The sequence below is a fragment of the Drosophila arizonae genome, chromosome 4 (assembly GCF_054131065.1).
Source record: "Drosophila arizonae isolate 15081-1271.41 chromosome 4, UAZ_ARI_1.0, whole genome shotgun sequence".
Taxonomy (NCBI): domain Eukaryota; kingdom Metazoa; phylum Arthropoda; class Insecta; order Diptera; family Drosophilidae; genus Drosophila; species Drosophila arizonae.
This window is the reverse complement of record NC_142924.1, coordinates 16,832,856-16,849,299: the sequence shown is the minus strand read 5'-3', so window position 1 is coordinate 16,849,299 and position 16,444 is coordinate 16,832,856. Positions and strand designations below refer to the sequence as shown.

General features: G+C 42.5%; 6 protein-coding genes across 9 annotated transcripts; 4 read left to right on the top strand and 2 right to left on the bottom strand.

Annotated features, from left to right (window-relative positions):
- The first annotated feature begins 62 nt into the window (after nt 1–62).
- Nucleotides 63–2,509, top strand: Taf6 (TBP-associated factor 6). 2 transcript variants are annotated; one of them, XM_089468083.1, is made up of 5 exons: nt 63–1,036; nt 1,096–1,265; nt 1,342–1,797; nt 1,936–2,248; nt 2,325–2,509. In XM_089468083.1, exons 1-5 carry the CDS (start codon nt 152–154, stop codon nt 2,409–2,411), a joined length of 1,911 nt encoding a protein of 636 aa, XP_089324209.1. In that variant the 5' UTR covers nt 63–151; the 3' UTR covers nt 2,412–2,509. The 2 variants fall into 2 exon arrangements, with proteins under 2 accessions (XP_089324209.1, XP_089324208.1); XM_089468082.1 differs by having other exon boundaries at nt 1,933–2,248.
- Nucleotides 2,510–2,647: 138 nt separating this feature from the next.
- On the top strand, nt 2,648–5,967 carry LOC149269271 (uncharacterized). Of its 2 annotated transcripts, none has more exons than XM_089468089.1 (3): nt 2,648–2,987; nt 3,093–3,111; nt 4,792–5,967. In XM_089468089.1, exons 1-3 carry the CDS (start codon nt 2,784–2,786, stop codon nt 5,088–5,090), a joined length of 522 nt encoding a protein of 173 aa, XP_089324215.1. In that variant the 5' UTR covers nt 2,648–2,783; the 3' UTR covers nt 5,091–5,967. The 2 variants fall into 2 exon arrangements, with proteins under 2 accessions (XP_089324215.1, XP_089324214.1); XM_089468088.1 differs by having other exon boundaries at nt 4,777–5,967.
- Nucleotides 3,140–4,547, bottom strand: lush (general odorant-binding protein lush). The gene is made up of 3 exons (XM_089468090.1): nt 4,264–4,547; nt 4,026–4,176; nt 3,140–3,281 (listed from the first exon to the last, which is right to left on the bottom strand). The coding sequence occupies exons 1-3, from the start codon at nt 4,495–4,497 to the stop codon at nt 3,193–3,195; spliced, it is 474 nt and encodes a 157-aa protein (XP_089324216.1). The 5' UTR covers nt 4,498–4,547; the 3' UTR covers nt 3,140–3,192.
- Nucleotides 5,968–7,867: 1,900 nt separating the features above from the next.
- On the top strand, nt 7,868–11,030 carry LOC149269270 (venom protease). Its single transcript, XM_089468086.1, is given in 7 exon segments — nt 7,868–8,352; nt 8,420–8,604; nt 9,759–9,895; nt 9,954–10,287; nt 10,354–10,599; nt 10,664–10,730; nt 10,733–11,030. Coding segments are annotated over 7 exon segments (1,260 nt in total). The 5' UTR covers nt 7,868–8,264; the 3' UTR covers nt 10,936–11,030.
- Lon (lon protease homolog, mitochondrial) lies at nt 10,952–15,103 on the bottom strand. Of its 2 annotated transcripts, none has more exons than XM_089468070.1 (9): nt 14,602–15,103; nt 14,289–14,541; nt 13,755–14,223; nt 13,366–13,495; nt 12,990–13,294; nt 12,501–12,923; nt 11,711–12,430; nt 11,455–11,644; nt 10,952–11,397 (listed from the first exon to the last, which is right to left on the bottom strand). In XM_089468070.1, exons 1-9 carry the CDS (start codon nt 14,950–14,952, stop codon nt 11,149–11,151), a joined length of 3,090 nt encoding a protein of 1,029 aa, XP_089324196.1. In that variant the 5' UTR covers nt 14,953–15,103; the 3' UTR covers nt 10,952–11,148. The 2 variants fall into 2 exon arrangements, with proteins under 2 accessions (XP_089324196.1, XP_089324197.1); XM_089468071.1 differs by having other exon boundaries at nt 13,755–14,169.
- Nucleotides 15,104–15,225: 122 nt separating this feature from the next.
- PIG-F (phosphatidylinositol glycan anchor biosynthesis class F) lies at nt 15,226–16,385 on the top strand. Its single transcript, XM_018005235.2, has one exon. It carries the CDS (start codon nt 15,423–15,425, stop codon nt 16,131–16,133), a length of 711 nt encoding a protein of 236 aa, XP_017860724.2. The 5' UTR covers nt 15,226–15,422; the 3' UTR covers nt 16,134–16,385.
- The last annotated feature ends 59 nt before the right edge of the window (nt 16,386–16,444 follow it).

The following is a 16,444-nucleotide window of genomic DNA, read 5'->3' as shown; positions in this document are numbered from 1 at the left end:
TTCTGTTCTAAAACTTATCGAACTAGTTTTTAGTACGATACATTCGCTTGTATCAAATGAGTAATCGACCACCATTAGTGTCCCACCTCTACCCATCGCAAGTGGATGGCATATACCGTTGCAGGGTGAAAAAAATTGTTTATTTATCAAAATGAGTAATAAAGTGTTAAAAAGTAGTAGCCCTGCCAGCAGTATGCTCTATGGCTCCAGCATATCAGCCGAATCAATGAAAGTAATTGCCGAAAGCATCGGCGTGGGCTCCCTATCCGATGACGCCGCCAAAGAGCTAGCTGAAGATGTTTCCATTAAGCTGAAGCGAATTGTACAGGATGCCGCCAAATTCATGCACCATGCCAAGCGGCAAAAGCTGTCGGTCAAAGACATTGATATGTCGCTGAAGGTGCGCAATATTGAGCCACAATATGGATTCATGACCAAGGACTTTATACCCTTCCGATTCGCCTCCGGCGGCGGTCGCGAACTACATTTTACAGAGGATAAAGAGATTGACTTAAACGAGATCACAGCTAATAGCTCATTTAAAATACCACTTGATCTGACGTTGCGATCCCATTGGTTCGTTGTGGAGGGTATACAGCCGACCGTGCCGGAAAATCCACCACCCCTCTCCAAAGACTCGCAGCTCGTGGACTCTGTTAATCCTGTCATCAAACTAGACCAAGGCCTGAACAAAGATGCCGCTGGAAAGCCAACCACTGGAAAAATACACAAGCTTAAGAACGTCGAAACAATACATGTCAAACAGTTGGCCACGCATGAGTTGTCGGTGGAACAGCAGCTGTACTACAAGGAGATCACCGAAGCCTGCGTCGGATCGGATGAGCCTCGTCGTGCCGAGGCGCTGCAGTCGCTCGGCTCTGATCCGGGTCTCCATGAAATGCTGCCCCGCATGTGCACCTTCATTGCCGAGGGCGTTAAAGTTAATGTTGTTCAGAATAATTTAGCACTTTTGATTTATTTGATGCGCATGGTGCGCGCTCTGCTGGACAATCCATCGCTCTTCCTGGAGAAATATGTAAGCCAATGTTGAAGTTTCCCTCCACTTGTTGAAGTTGAACTTTTCACTCTTTTTAGCTGCACGAGCTGATACCATCTGTTATGACCTGCATTGTGTCCAAGCAGCTGTGCATGCGTCCAGAGCTCGACAATCATTGGGCCTTGCGTGACTTTGCCTCCCGTCTCATGGCGCAGATCTGCAAAACCTTCAACACGCTCACAAATAATCTGCAAACTCGTGTCACACGGTAAGTGCATGAAATACAACATCCATTTATATATATCTAACTCATCTCCCTCATCTTCCTCCTCCTCCTCCTACAGCATCTTTAGCAAAGCTCTGCAGAATGATAAAACACATTTGTCATCGCTCTATGGCTCCATTGCGGGCCTCTCGGAGCTGGGCGGCGAGGTGATCAAAGTGTTTATCGTACCACGCTTGAAATTCATCTCGGAACGCATCGAGCCACATCTGCTGGGCACCTCAATGAGCAATACGGATAAAACAGCCGCTGGCCACATACGCGCCATGCTCCAGAAATGTTGCCCGCCCATCTTAAAGCAAATGCGCAACCCACCGGATATTGCTGAGGAGTACAAAGCGGACTTTGGTTTTCTGGGTCCTTCGCTGTGCCAAGCTGTGGTCAAAGTGCGCAATGCACCAGCCAATAGCGCCCTAGTGCTGGCCTCCAGCAGCATCAATACGGCGCCCATAACAAGTGCTGCTCAAACAGCGACAGCCATTGGACGCGTCTCTATGCCGAATTCTCAGCGACAAGGGTAAGATAAAATCCAAGGATAGACTCAATGCATATGCCCTCGACTGTAGACAAATTTCGACTATTTAAATTGCTTGAAATATTTAACAAGTGGTTCTCTTCTCTCTCTCTCTCTCTCTCTCTCTCATTTATTTAGCAGTCCCGTGGTGGCCGCCCTACCGCAAATACGCGCCATTCAGGCCAATCAGCCGGCGCAGAAGTTTGTGATTGTCACCCAGAACTCACCGCAGCAGTCGCAGGCGAAGGTGGTGCGCCGTGGCAGCTCACCGCACAGTGTGGTACTGTCATCGTCCTCGGCGAACGGCGCCAATGCCTCAAATTCGAATTCATCGTCGACGGGCAGCATTGGCCCTGGAGCTGGCGGTGGAGGTGGAAACAGCGGCGGAGGCAATGTCGGCGGAGCAGGCGGTGGTGCAAATAGTTTGCTAACAGCGCGCAGCAATAATGATAATGTGTGTAGCAGTCCTGGGTACCTGCCAACTCCCTAAAAGTGATCCACTCTAATAATGCTGTTTATGCGCATTTCAGAGCATCGTGGATGCCAATTCGTTGATCATTGAAACGGAAATAGTGCGCGCACCGCCCGAACTGGATGATTTATCCCATCTGGAGTAGCCTTATTCTTCAAACACACACGCCGTTTAGTTATTTAAGAACTAATATTAGTTAATAAACACAGGCACTGACCAGCAAGCCAACCCCTCAGACAATTATTTACAATTGTAGCAGCTGCCAGCTGCCCCAACCCCCCCGGAACCTACGCCAATGGCACGCTCGCAGCACGCATGTGCGGGCGCCACAGAGCTGGCTCGCTATTGATTTTTAACCAAAGCACACAGAGAACAAAGCCAAACTCCTTGTACATACCAATTCAGTTTGCGTGTGTGTTAGACAAAGGCGAAAGCTCGACCAAGGCAGTGTGTGAATTTTTTCACAAAAATTCTATCGACACAGTAAATTGTGAGCAAAAAAATAAGTGGAGTCAAAATGCACGCAAGATTTGCGGATCCAGAGCCCGCCTCGCCGGACAGCGTGGACAACATTGAAGAGGAATCTCTGGAGGCGCGCATCGAGCACTTCAAACAGAATCCCAATAACATGGCCATGCTGCACGAATTCATCGATGAGGTGGCCCAGCGTGCCGAAGCGGAGGCCAATAGACGTGCGCTCGAATCACAGAAATTGCAACAGGTTGGCCAATCATTTATCATCCGCTTTACTATAGAAAGTTTTGTACTGAAATACACATACACATACACACACACACATACGCATACATTCACGTTTCTTCCACAGGGCAAGGAGAAGCGACCAAGTAAGTAGAAGCACCCAAAAGGGATACGTTTTTTTTTTGTCTAGTTAACTTTCTCCTTTATTTTGTTACGTCTTTCTGTTGCTATGGAAACTTAAAGTTTGCACGATCGTAGTCCGCCATGCATTTGCTTATGTAGTAGACCTGGGCGCACTGGTCCTTGTAAGCCTTCGCTGTAAGAATATTGATAGCAGATGTATTATTTAATGGGCTTGATCTATCTTTATCTGGAGTTAGCTAAGCAGGCAGTGGCTGAGCGCAGTTCAAGCTTTGCGAGTGTTAAGAGGCTTTAGATATTTTGTTTTTGCCAAGAGATTTTTAACTGAGAGCTTCTGCTAGCTGCAAGTAATATATGGCTTGTCTTATGATCTCAGAGAGAATCTTAAATTTAAGCAATCAATTTTTAGGTAAGGTATTTAAAAGTGGGGTATGCAAAATTAAAATAAATAATTATGCTACTTTTTTACATATTTAAAAGAATTGCTATAGCACCATCCCACTGGCTTAAAGTTCTCATAAAAATTCGTTGATATAATATAAAAAAAAATTTATAATTTTAAAAATTATTTCCAATACAAAGAATATCAAATTTTCTTCTATCTAAAGTCCATTTTTCTTGAATATTTAATATAGTTAAAATCTCCAATGTGCAGCACTTGTAAATTTACTAAATTTAATATGTTATTCAACATTTTTAGTCTTAGGCTACATTTTTTGTCCCTAGTTAAATTTATATAGATGGAATAAGTTATAGGAGCAAAATGCTTTCTTTTCTTTATCATGCAAGGCAGGAATATAATATGAAAAAAATGATTGACTTTACTCAGCTTCGCTTAAGCCCTCGACATTAATTTATATGCTCTGAGCTTATTGGGAACGGGTATTGATATGGTTCTTTGAGCACCCGTTCTACTCACGTTCATCTTTGCAATGGTTGAGCGCCTTTTGGGCTGGTTCCTGTAGCTCGGCTGGCAAAATGATGGGCATCTGGGCCATGGACTTGCTCACGCTGAAGTCGCCTTTCTTGGTCAAAATGCCGGCCAGCTGAGCAACGCATTTCGTGTAGCACTGCAAAAGGGATAGAGAGGAGCACTTGAAGGGTAGAGAAAGCAGCCAGAGAAACCAGCCAGTCAGTTAGTTAAGCCCGTTACACACCAGCAAATCCTGTGAGGGCTCGAAGCTAAAGTCACCGTCACGTAAGCGATCCAGCGTGTCCAGCGGCACCTTGAACTTGCCCATGCAGCCGTTGCGCATCATGTCCAGCGATTGGAGAAACTGTTGCATAGTGACGGCGTCGCAGAGCTTGGGCGACAGCAGGAGCAGGCCGAGCAGCAGCAGCAATAGCTGCCAGGATCTGTGCCAGCAGCTGGTCGAGCGAGCGGTTCCCATGATAAGACGCAATTGGGTGGCAGATGCAGGGCACGCGACGCTTTATAAGCTAGCCACGGGGGCGTGCCAAGTCGCAGTGACAGGGAGCAATTAAAAAAACGACATGCGTCCAAGTCCAATTATTTGCCTCTGTGTGCGATTTTTATTTATGTCATTGGCATGTGAATGTGTGTTTGTTTCCGTTGCACTTTTCTCGTCAGCCACTCACCGAACCCTTTAATTTGTTTTTTTTTTTTCGGTTTTTTTTCGACCTGTTCGCCTTGGCACTAATCTGTCTAGGTTTCGCCATACCAGATTTTAAGAACGGCAAGGTGGTGAATCGGGCTCGCGGCTTTGTGGTGCGCATCTTTGATGCCATCTGCAATTGCGCCAACAACAATGCCGCAGCGGCCACAACGCGCTTCAAGCTGCGCAGCAGCAATGGAGGAGGCGGAGCAGCCAGTGCCCCGGCTGGTGGCAAGCGGCAGCAGTCCGCAGACGAGCCGGAGACCCTGATGCTCAGCAAGAAGAAGCCGGCGGCGGAGGGCAAGAAGAAATCCAAGGGCGTCACCATGGCCGAGGACGTCGAAGCGGGCGCTCGACTAGTTGAGTAGGGCCCCAGTCTTACTATAATCATGGCAAATCAAAAGTCCCCACCCTATGGAATCCACTCGAAACTAAAGACCAAAGAGGAAAGCAACATGACATTGATTGAAAATAGAGCAATTATTAATTAAAGGAACGAAATACGGTCACACTTATAATATTTCAGTGCTGCCAGCAGAAAACTATTTAAAAGCTCAATGCAAGCTGAACTCAAGCAAAATTGTAAATCGAGCAATTACTGTTAGATATAAAGACGAAATATAGTCTTATATAAACAAAAAACAAATTTGACTTCAGTAACAGCAGAATTATACCAAACAATTGAAGAACGAGCAATTACTGTTAGAAACTAAATAACTATATACGATCGTACTTAAATTAAAATATTATTGCATAATTAAAAGCTTCAGCAAGAAATGAAAAAAGGAAAAACTGCGACTGTTAGACAAACAGTAACGAAATACGGTCATACTTTCAATCAAATACTTCAATTAAAATATTATTTTATTCACTTTTTATTGTAAAACAAAGCTTAAGCAAGAATTTCAGTGCCGCCAGCAGTAAAATTCGAGCAATTACTGCTAGATAAAATAGCGAAATATGGTCACACTTTAACTCAAATATTATTTGAAAAAAACTTCTATGTCCTTGCTCAACACAAAATCGTGAAATGCACAATTTTAAGTCTTCCCCTTTGAACTCGAAAATGGCATAACAACTTAAAAGAAAAGGAAAACTTAAATTTATAATAATAAATGCTATGATTTCGTTAACCTAAATGTGATCCAGATTTAACAAAATATTGAATCGAGTGCATAAAGGAAAAGGCACAAAAGCAACTCTTAGGTTAGAAAAGAAAAGAAACCTAATATGAAAAAAAAGAAATCATTCATAACTGTAACTTAGTCAAGAGATCTCATTTCGCATACTGCCCTCTTAACTATCCACAATCAATGTAGGGTATTCCATCAAGAACACCTTACAACTGAGTCGAGCACACAATAACAGGCCTTTCAAAATCTCCACCTAATTATAACTTTACAAAAAATCATACATATAAATATATATATATATATATACACACACACGTATACCTATATATATACATATATCTTAATATCAATTTGATATCGATCGACCCCAACATATTGTAGTAGTTTATATCTATTTAGCTGCGTGTGTGTGTGTGTGTTTGCGTGTGTGTCTGTATTAGTAGTGAGTGTTTCGATAAACATATACAAGCAAATAAATGTGTACTGATTTTATAGACATATATACAACATATATGTATATGTACTTATATGAAACTTATAGATTATATATTTAGTTATTTACATCGCAATACCGAAACACAAAAAACAAATTGAACAACTTTCTACATCGGTTTCCACACGACACGCTCTCTTTATTCATTCTATTTTTGTGAGAACCCCTTTTGGAACCGACTTTATAAACCTAAATCTAAAAAAAAAAAAAAAAAAAAAAAAAAAAAAAACAAACAAACAAAACAATCAAAATCTAAAAAGAAAAAAAAAAACAATCTTGATAAAATGAGATTTATATAAGCTCTGTAACACTAAAAGCCTGTAGGAATTTTGATTTTCTTTGTATATCATTTTTTGCTAAGCCTGCATTAAAAACAAAGTTGAAATCTTTCTTTAGTCTAAGTTTTTGTGCGTTGCTTAAAAAGAAAAAAATATATATATAAATATATGTGTAACATGTAATTAATAAATAAATACTGTTGTATTTAGTTAACAAAAATATCAGCAATAAATTGTAACAATGTTTCCAAGGTGTTTGTACTACTTTTTATTATTTTGAAAGTTGAAAACTTTGAATTTCGAGTGTTTAATTTATATGGATAATATTAAGTACTGCCGAGTCGGTCCATATTATATTATGCTTAAATAGTACATTTTCTGTTCCATAAAAATTTTATTAGCACTTTGTCCTGAATATGGCTCAAGTCTCTTCCTTATTTGTTGAACCATCTCAGTTGGCTTTACAGTTTAATCTTCTTCTTTAATCTTCCCATCCCTTTTAATAATAATCTTAGTAGAATGATATTAGAGTATTAATTCTATCATTTATTTATATTATGCTAAGCTAAAACCTTATTCCGATTGGAGAACCCATGAAGAATCCCTCTTTGCGATTTTCTGCCTAAATATAATTTATTTAAAATTCCATTAATATACGGACTATTTTAATTCCTTTGCTTGTCTGATTTTCTAGTGTTCACTTTCAGCATAATAATTTTAAAGAAAATTATTAATTTAATGCCTCTTTTTTGAATTGAATATGTTCACATTTGTGATGATAAATAATAAAAAAGAAAAATATTTAAAAAATTCTATGCATTATTCAGAGCATTTGCTAGCTAATTATTACTAGCCAATTAATCTTAGCTATGCTTCATCGCGTCTTCTTCACGACATTTGTCTCGTGCATTCCGGTTCGAATGATTTATCTATTATTTGATGAGCAGCTAGCACTGGGCTAGCATATAAGGCAATTACAGATTGCTGTAGAATTGAGCTGGCTATTTATATAATATATTTATATATTAACTTTGGTAACAGTCGAGCCGACTTCTATGGAATTAAAACCCGCCCGACCGCATCATTGCAATGCACGGCACGTAGACACACTCGCTAAATGGACAAAAAAAAACAATATCAGCTGGAATACTATTTTCGGTTACGGATTATCTTCTTCTAATATGGGTAGTTGGACAAACATGCATTTGAAACTAGGTCTAACAGCCTAGAGGCTTGTTTATAAGGGACCGGCATGCCCGAGTGCAGCTGATAAAGTATTTATATAATATAAAATTTCTATATAATATTATATATATAAAGAAGTATTCGTAGCACGCTCTCCAGAGCTTCAGCTCTTGTGAGTTGGCAAACTTTAAAGTACGCGACTTGGATATATTATATAAGGAAACAATCTAAAAGTGTCAACAGGTTCAACTGCAAGGTGAACCATTGTAATAAAAACTGAGAGAGAGAGAGAGAGAGAGACCAACAAGGAGAGAGAGAGAGAGAGATCAGCTTCATTGAGCTCACAAAAGCTCGATCGCTCGCAACGGAAGCGGCACGCGATAAAATTTTAAATTCCCATTTTGCAGTTGTGAGAAACATGTTTAGTTTTCGCATTCAGTTCTCAAGGCAAAGATGAAGTGTTTACAACTGATTTTCGTAGCGCTGCTCAGCTGCAGCTCCAGCCAGGCGTTGGCCAAAACTTACTCTGCGGACTACATAGGTGGGTAGAGCACTAGGATCGATCGATCAGCTTCTTCAATTCTAAGTGCAAATCCTTTGTGCCACAGATCTGATGGATTTGGAAGACAACGACGAGTTCGTCTGGGGCGCTGCTGAGAATAGGCAGCATGGCCGCACTAATGCCAGCGCTGAGCGGGCTAATGATGATAATAATGACAATGCCGGCATCAGCAATTTTCTAGCGCGTCATCGTTTGAGCAAGAGACAGGCTGAGGGGGCTTCCCCTCTACTGGTGAGTAGTGGCTTGAGAATCTTCTCCACAGCTCAGCACGAGCTATAAGCCGGATCGGCGAATTAGCTAATTACCCATTGCTAAGCTACTTCGTAATATTACTTTAATGCAATTAAATACTGATAAAGCAAGCACAATTATTTTAGTGGCTCATAAGCATTACTAAATATTATATAAATATGATAATAGTCCTCAATAATTACCATTACTATCAGAAACGTATGAAATCATCATCATATGTGTAACATCATTATCATCACAGCCTTGCTTATCAAAAGCCATTATTTTTAATATCATGCTCATGCCATGCTCAGAATATTATATTTATTATTTCCTCATTATCATATAGACCATTTACCATAATAATTAACATTATCTAATGATAATATATACCTTCATATTTACATGATAATTATCATCATCCTTTAATAATCAACATCATCTTATCTATAATAATTAAAACTTATGTATTAAAGTTTTATATATAAATTTATATTTGATTTATTATTATTTTTATTTTTTTTATTCTATTTTATTTTTATTTATTTCATTTAACAAATTAAAGTTACATTCTCATACAACCTAAAACAGCAGAGCATTGGTGCTGTGTTTGTAAATATGTGTTCACATTGTATTATTCATAAAACAAAACATCTATAAGTATTATTAATATTATGAAAGTTACAAAATATTTCATATATTTAACAATATGCAAAGTCACAAAAATGGAGCACTGCACTACACTATGACAGCCCAGCAGCAGATCAGGAATACGACTGAAACTGTGCAGCAACAGGCTCGCACTTTTATAGCTGAGGAGAGTCGTTCCAAAGAAAGTTGCGGCTCTCGAGCCTCGTTGGAGTTCGGAGAGAGTTGCAGGGTTTGAGTCTGGTTGGATTTCGGAGGCTGCAGGCAGCCTGAACTAAAGAGAGAGTCGTTCCAATGGGAAATGAAATGGGAGTGGAACACATTAGAAGAGCATGATTCGAATTACGGAGCCCTTGATGTAGATTTGGAATAAAGAGCGACGAACATGTCTGCAGTTGCCTGATGCATACACTCACACAAAACTGAATATACTCATTTTATGTTTAATTAGATTTAATTACTTATTTGATATATACATATATACTTCTCTCCCTCTCTCCACTCAGGAAAACAAAGACTATGGCCCATGTCGCACATCCCTAGGCGATGCCGGACGCTGTCGCCACATAATTTACTGCCGCATGCCGGAGCTGAAGGACGATGTCTGGCGCTTGGTCTCCCAGCTGTGCATCATTGAGAAAACGTGAGTGACAAACCCCAACAAAATCAACTCAATTCTCCAATACTTCTTCTTCTTACAGTTCCATTGGCATTTGCTGCACAGATCAGGCCATCCCATCACGTTTCAGTCCACAGATTGTGGGCGGCTCAGACGACGAAGCACCACGCATTGTCAATCGACCCGAGCAACGCGGATGTGGCATTACAACACGTCAATTCCCAAGGATAACGGGCGGTCGTCCGGCTGAGCCCGACGAGTGGCCCTGGATGGCGGCACTGCTGCGGCAGGGCCATCCCTATGTCTGGTGCGGCGGTGTGGTGATCACAGATCGCCATGTGCTCACCGCGGCCCATTGCCTCTACAAGCGGCCCAAGGAGGAGATATTTGTGCGTCTGGGCGAGTACAATACGCATGTATGTAACTAGCATCAGATCGGATCTGGGATGAATAGCTCTAATTTACTAAACACAAATCCTTAGCAAGTGAATGAGACGCGGGCGCGTGACTTCCGCATTGGCAACATGGTGCTCCATGTGGACTACAATCCGATAACGTACGAGAACGACATCGCCATCATACGCATCGAGCGACCGACGCTGTTCAACACATACATTTGGCCAGTTTGTATGCCGCCACTGAACGAGGATTGGACTGGACGCAATGTCATTGTCCTGGGCTGGGGCACACTCAAATTCAGTGGACCACACTCCAAGATTCTAATGGAGGTGAGGCTGCCCCGGAAATCTCTGAACTCTTTCACTCAATATAATCAACTGTACCCCTTTGTAGACAAGCTTGCCCATTTGGAAGCAATCGGACTGCCAAGCTGCCATTGTGGACCACGTGCCGGATACGGCTTTTGCGCTGGCTTGCCGGAGGGCGGACAGGATAGCTGTCAGGGCGATAGCGGTGGTCCGCTGCTCATCCAGTTGCCCAATCGGCGCTGGGTCACCGTTGGCATTGTCTCCTGGGGCCTGGGCTGTGGCCAACCAAAGCGTCCAGGCATCTACACGCGCGTCGACCGCTATCTGGAATGGATCATATCCAATGCGGATATATAAAGTGATGAGCAATTGATGACATTTACATTCAATTTAATTTGGCATAAGATTAACAAATGCTTTTCTCTAAATATATATACCTATTTAGACAATAATCAACTTGCTAACATACGTCATATCTAGCTAGTATGTCTATATATATATATATGAACTCAGTGTGGTTTTTGTCCCCCAGGCCCAACCCAACGCTTAGCCTAACTTAGTGAATATGACTCAGGAGCTGGTCGGCTTTGCAGCGGCTGTGGCAGCGGTTGGGATCTTAACGCGCATCGCCTCAGTTGTGCTGCTTGTTTCGTTTTTCGTTGAGGTAAAGTCCGGCTCAGAGAAAGCAATCTTATAGACATCCTCGTATTCGCTGGCAAAGTGCACTTCCAAGCCGTCGGTTATGAAGCTGGGCAGCTCCTCAAAGTCCTTCTTATTATCAGCAGGTAAAATTAAACAGGTGACGCCGCTGCGACGGGCCTATAAAACAAAATATTAGCTTTGTTAAGGGCCTAGGCTTAGTGTAATCAAACTTACCGCAATGGTCTTTTCCTTGATACCCCCCACAGTCAAAACTTTGCCCTTTAGTGAAACCTCACCCGTCATGGCCACATCTGGACGCACTGGCTTTCCGGTAGCAAGGGAAACCAAAGCCGTGATTATAGTGACACCAGCGCTGGGTCCATCTTTGGGCGTCGATCCCTCAGGCACATGCAGGTGAATGTGCCTGTCAATCAAAAATTAAATCAGTTAAGTCAGCCATATTAAATAAGCCATAATAAATAATACGTACTCCTGCTCAAGGAACTTGTTCTTTGGATCATACGTGTACAAAAAGTTTCGAGCCACGGTCAGAGCAATTTGTGCGGATTCCTTCATTACGTCACCCAAGTTACCAGTTAAGTGTAATACTCCAGCTGTGGATTCGGGCTTCTCGGCGCGTATGTGACGCCTGGAAGTCTCAATGTATAATGAAGAACCGCCCATTGCGGTCCAGGCCAAGCCCATCACAACACCAGCGGGCGTTACGTTGTACATACGATCGGAACTGAAAACCTGTTTGCCCAGGAACGTTGTCAAGTTGTCGGCATTTACGGGGAACTCCTCGCCCTCCTTCTTGACCAGGCGGAAGGCCACTTTGCGAATGACCTTCTCGATCTGCTTCTGCAGATTACGCACACCCGACTCTCGGCAATAGCTGCGTATAAGCATGTTCAACGCATCCTCCGTAATGTTGACCTGCTTCTCCGTTAGGCCACAGTCTTTCATTGCCTGCGGTATCAGGTATTGACGGGCAATAGCCACCTTCTCTTCAGCCACATAGCCGGACATTTCGATGAGCTCCATGCGATCGCGCAGTGGCTCTGGTATGGTATCAACCACATTTGCAGTGCAGATGAAAAGCACTCGGGACAGATCCACGGGTACATCCAGATAATGGTCAAGGAAATTGGCATTTTGTTCGGGATCCAGCAGCTCCAATAGGGCTGAGCTCGGATCACCCTGATAACCCCTATTGAATCAAACACAAATCCTAAATTAATCGCAAATTTTTAACATTAATCATTGTTCGGTCTACTCACTTGCCAATCTTGTCCACTTCGTCGATGAGAACCAGCGGATTCTCCGTCTTGGTCTTCTTAAGGCACTGTATTAGCTTGCCAGGCATGGCGCCCACATAGGTGCGGCGATGACCCTTAATCTCTGCCACATCTGTCATTCCGCCAACACTGAAGCGGAAATACTCGCGATTCAGAGCGCGCGCAATGGACTTTGCTATGCTCGTTTTGCCCACGCCTGGCGGTCCATGGAAGCACAAGATCTTGCCTTGCGTCGTGCCCTTCAGTGAACTAACAGCAATAAATTCCAATATTCTCTTCTTAATGTCGTCCATGCCGTAGTGATCGTTGTTTAAAATTTCGGTGGCTTTGTCAAGGCACAGGTTTTCGGGACTAATGACGCCCCAAGGCAATGAGGTAAGCCAGTCCAGATAGTTGCGAGTAACACTACAAAGAAAAGGATATATTATTGCCCAGAGCTTCAGAGAGAGAGAGAGAGAGAAAAGGACTCACTTAAACTCTGAGCTGTGACTCTCCAAGAAGTTCAACTTGGTGAGCTCTTCGTCAATAACAGTTTTGATGCTCTCTGGTACAGTTTTGTCCTTGAGTTTTTCGCGATACTTTTCGCCAATGGCATCCTTATCATCTTTTTCAATGCCCAGCTCCTTCTTGATCACCTTCAGCTGCTCCTGGAGTATGTACTTGCGATGCTGCTGCTTGACTTTCTCCTCCACTTCGCGCCCAATCTTTTGCTGCAAGCGCGACAGTTCCAATTCTTTTTTAAGCAACGCCAATGCCAACAGAAGACGTTGAGGTATCTAAATGAGAAAAGTTTATTAAAATTAATTAAACAATATATTACTTAAGATAGGTGCAGTCAAAAGCTTACATCAGTTTCCTCCAAAATCTTTTGCAGTTCGCTTGGCTCACCAGCGGACAATGAGGCGCCCAAGTCACACAGATAGATGGGATTATCAACCACACGCTGATTCTGATGCAGCATTTGCTGCAAGCTTTCTCTATAATAACAAAAATCAGCATGCCTATTAGGTAAACGTATTTGTATTATGCTTTTAGTAGAAAATGCATAAATATATATACCTAAATAGGTATATATGTATATATATATATTGCTTGTACAAGAAAAAACAAAATTGTTTACCATAAAAAGCATTACGTAACGCCTAAAACTTATCTAGAAGCCGTTTTTTTTTTTGTGTATAATGTTGAAGTTGTCAAACTATATCAGATTTTCCTTATCGAAACATTTCCACATACCTGTACAATGGGTTCATGGTAATAATATCGCGCAAGGTTTTTATAATCTCCTGTGTCAGGGCCTTGACCTCTTCTGTTTGCTTATACACCGGCTGCTTAATGTTCTCCACTTCTACAATAAGCACGGGTGGCGTTGTTGGGCCGCCTGTGGATGTTTCGGTGCTGTTATCTGTCGTCTCTGCCGTAGATGATTTCACATCTTCCACATTCTTTTTTGCTGTCGCTGCTGTCGTTTGCTCGACACGTCCACTGGGCAACGGTGGCTCCAGCGTTTGACGCTGGGCCATCTCCTCAGCGCTGGCGGCCTCGTTTACTTTTTGTGTTTGTCGACGTGGAGCACGTCCTCGAGTCTTGCGTATGCCTCGATTATTCGATTTGCCAGTAGCATTAGCGCCATCAGTTGATTGATCTTCAGCTGGGATGCGTAATTTTATATTAAAGAGTGGATAATGCAAAGTTGTCATTTTCACTGGGAGTTAAGAGACAACGCGATTGTCACAATATCTGGCTAGTGTCAATAAGTGTGGCACCTACCTGACTTTAATGGTGCATCGTCCACAACTTGCCCTGTTATTTTGATACGTCTGTGAGCTACAACGACCATTCGCAGCTTATCTCCCAGATCCTGCAGCTCCTGGATTTGAGCAAAGGTGCCCACCGAATAAACATCGTCCAGATTATGTATGAGCTCCTCTTCCCCATCGGTTTTCTTAAGAAACACGCCCACATAAGGCTGGTTGAGCTTCACCTTGCGTCGCAAAAGATCCATGATAATTGGATTCGAGACCTAAGTAAAAATTAACACATGAACGCAATCATAAAAGAAAGTTCTAGATAAGCAATCAACCTCGACTATTTTCATGAACCGTGGGAACAGTGGATTTCGTCGCATCGCTAACATCGGCACGTGGGGCCATACATCGGGCACGGCAACCGTCGCCGGCAGTTGTTGCGAGTCACGATGATCGGCCAGCAGCTCAGGCTCTGCTTCGGCCATCAAGTCATCTTCGTTATCGTTGCGCTTGCGGCTGAAGAAGCGCTGTGTCTGCATCATAGAGACTGCACCATTGTATCGCAGCAACCTGACTTCTTTAAAATATTCCACCATGCAATTTTGTGTATGACGATGGCGAGCGCAGGCAGCTACAGTGGATAGGCCCCGGAGCGCGGCGCGAACACGTACAGCACGCGAGAGCATTTTCCAATTATTTCTGTACACAAACAAACGGCAATTTATTTAAAAAAAAACTGGAGCCGAAGCCGCAAAGAATTAAAGTGTAAAATGATTATGTGATAGCGCTGATGAAATGACAGCACCGCGCGACGATTCTGCTGCATAGCAATCGATAGAAATATCGATTTAAGGTAATTACCAACACATTTATACGTTATTTTTGTAATGAATACTCTATTATAGCTCTATTATGTAGAGTAATATGGCTAAAATGCAAATATATTTTTCATAAAACACGCAACATTTTATTTAAATTGGAATCACTCCAAAATGTTCCCACTGGAAGCAAACGTTTTTATCCATCGATACTTGATTTATTAAACACATCCCTATGAGCTATCGAATTGTCAAGGTGTCGCCAACAACAACACATCCATAGCAAAATCGAAAGTAAATAGAAAAATAGTACAATTTTTTCATATTCTGACGACAAAATGGTATCGCGTTTCGATCAGCAAAAAACCAAGCACCAGCTCTTCCATGTGTCGATCAGTCTGGCTACCATATTGATATGCATGACCTACATGCAATATCGCCGGAATTGGGCTCATCTCGGAAGCTTTTGGGACTCCCTGATTGTTCCGATTGTGTTTATTGGTGAACTGCTGAAAGTAATACTAGCCCGGTTCTTTGGGCGCATTGAGGACGGCGTGCTAACTGCCAAACAGCGACAGAAAAAAGCTGCATACTTCACGCCACGCGAACTGCTCGGCGGTCTAACGTTGCAATTTCTGTGCACACTACTCTACGCATTTATTTGCATCATTCTGGGTGCACCTGTGCTGGCGAACTATGAACAGACGTTCGTGTTGTCGCTGCTAATGACTCTGCTCACAGTTTCACCAACTGTTTTCCTACTCGGCGGCGGAGGCGCTCTGCAAGTGTGCTTCTGTGAGAAGCCAGATTTCATAACCAAATGCGAGGACACGGCGCTGCATTTATTCAAGTACAATGCACTTGGCGGCATTCTGGGCGCCTGGGCTGGCAGTGTGGTGGCTCCGCTGGACTGGGGACGCGACTGGCAGGCCTATCCCATACCGAATGTGATTGGAGCCCTGCTGGGCAGCGCTCTGGGCAATATTTATGCTTGTACACATGTGTTGTATGCGTGTGGACGCGTTTACATGAGCAAGAAACGTGCTTAAGGCCAATAATGTAATCAATAAATCCTGCCACAAAACAAAAAAGAAGTTTACGTTGCGCTGCCATCACACCCACATCTAATGAAGCGAATCGCATCGTTGTGTCTAGTCAACAGCTTATGATTTACATACCTACACATACATATACCAAAAAGCAATTAACAATACTTTAATGTTACAAGTTTAAGCAATTTATTAGCGTGTATAATTAATTCATTTTTAAATCAATCAACTAATAAACTAACAATTAACACAGCTTCGGCCCTAAATCATTTTATTTTCTACGTGCCCGTCCCCATTTCCAGTATTAATTT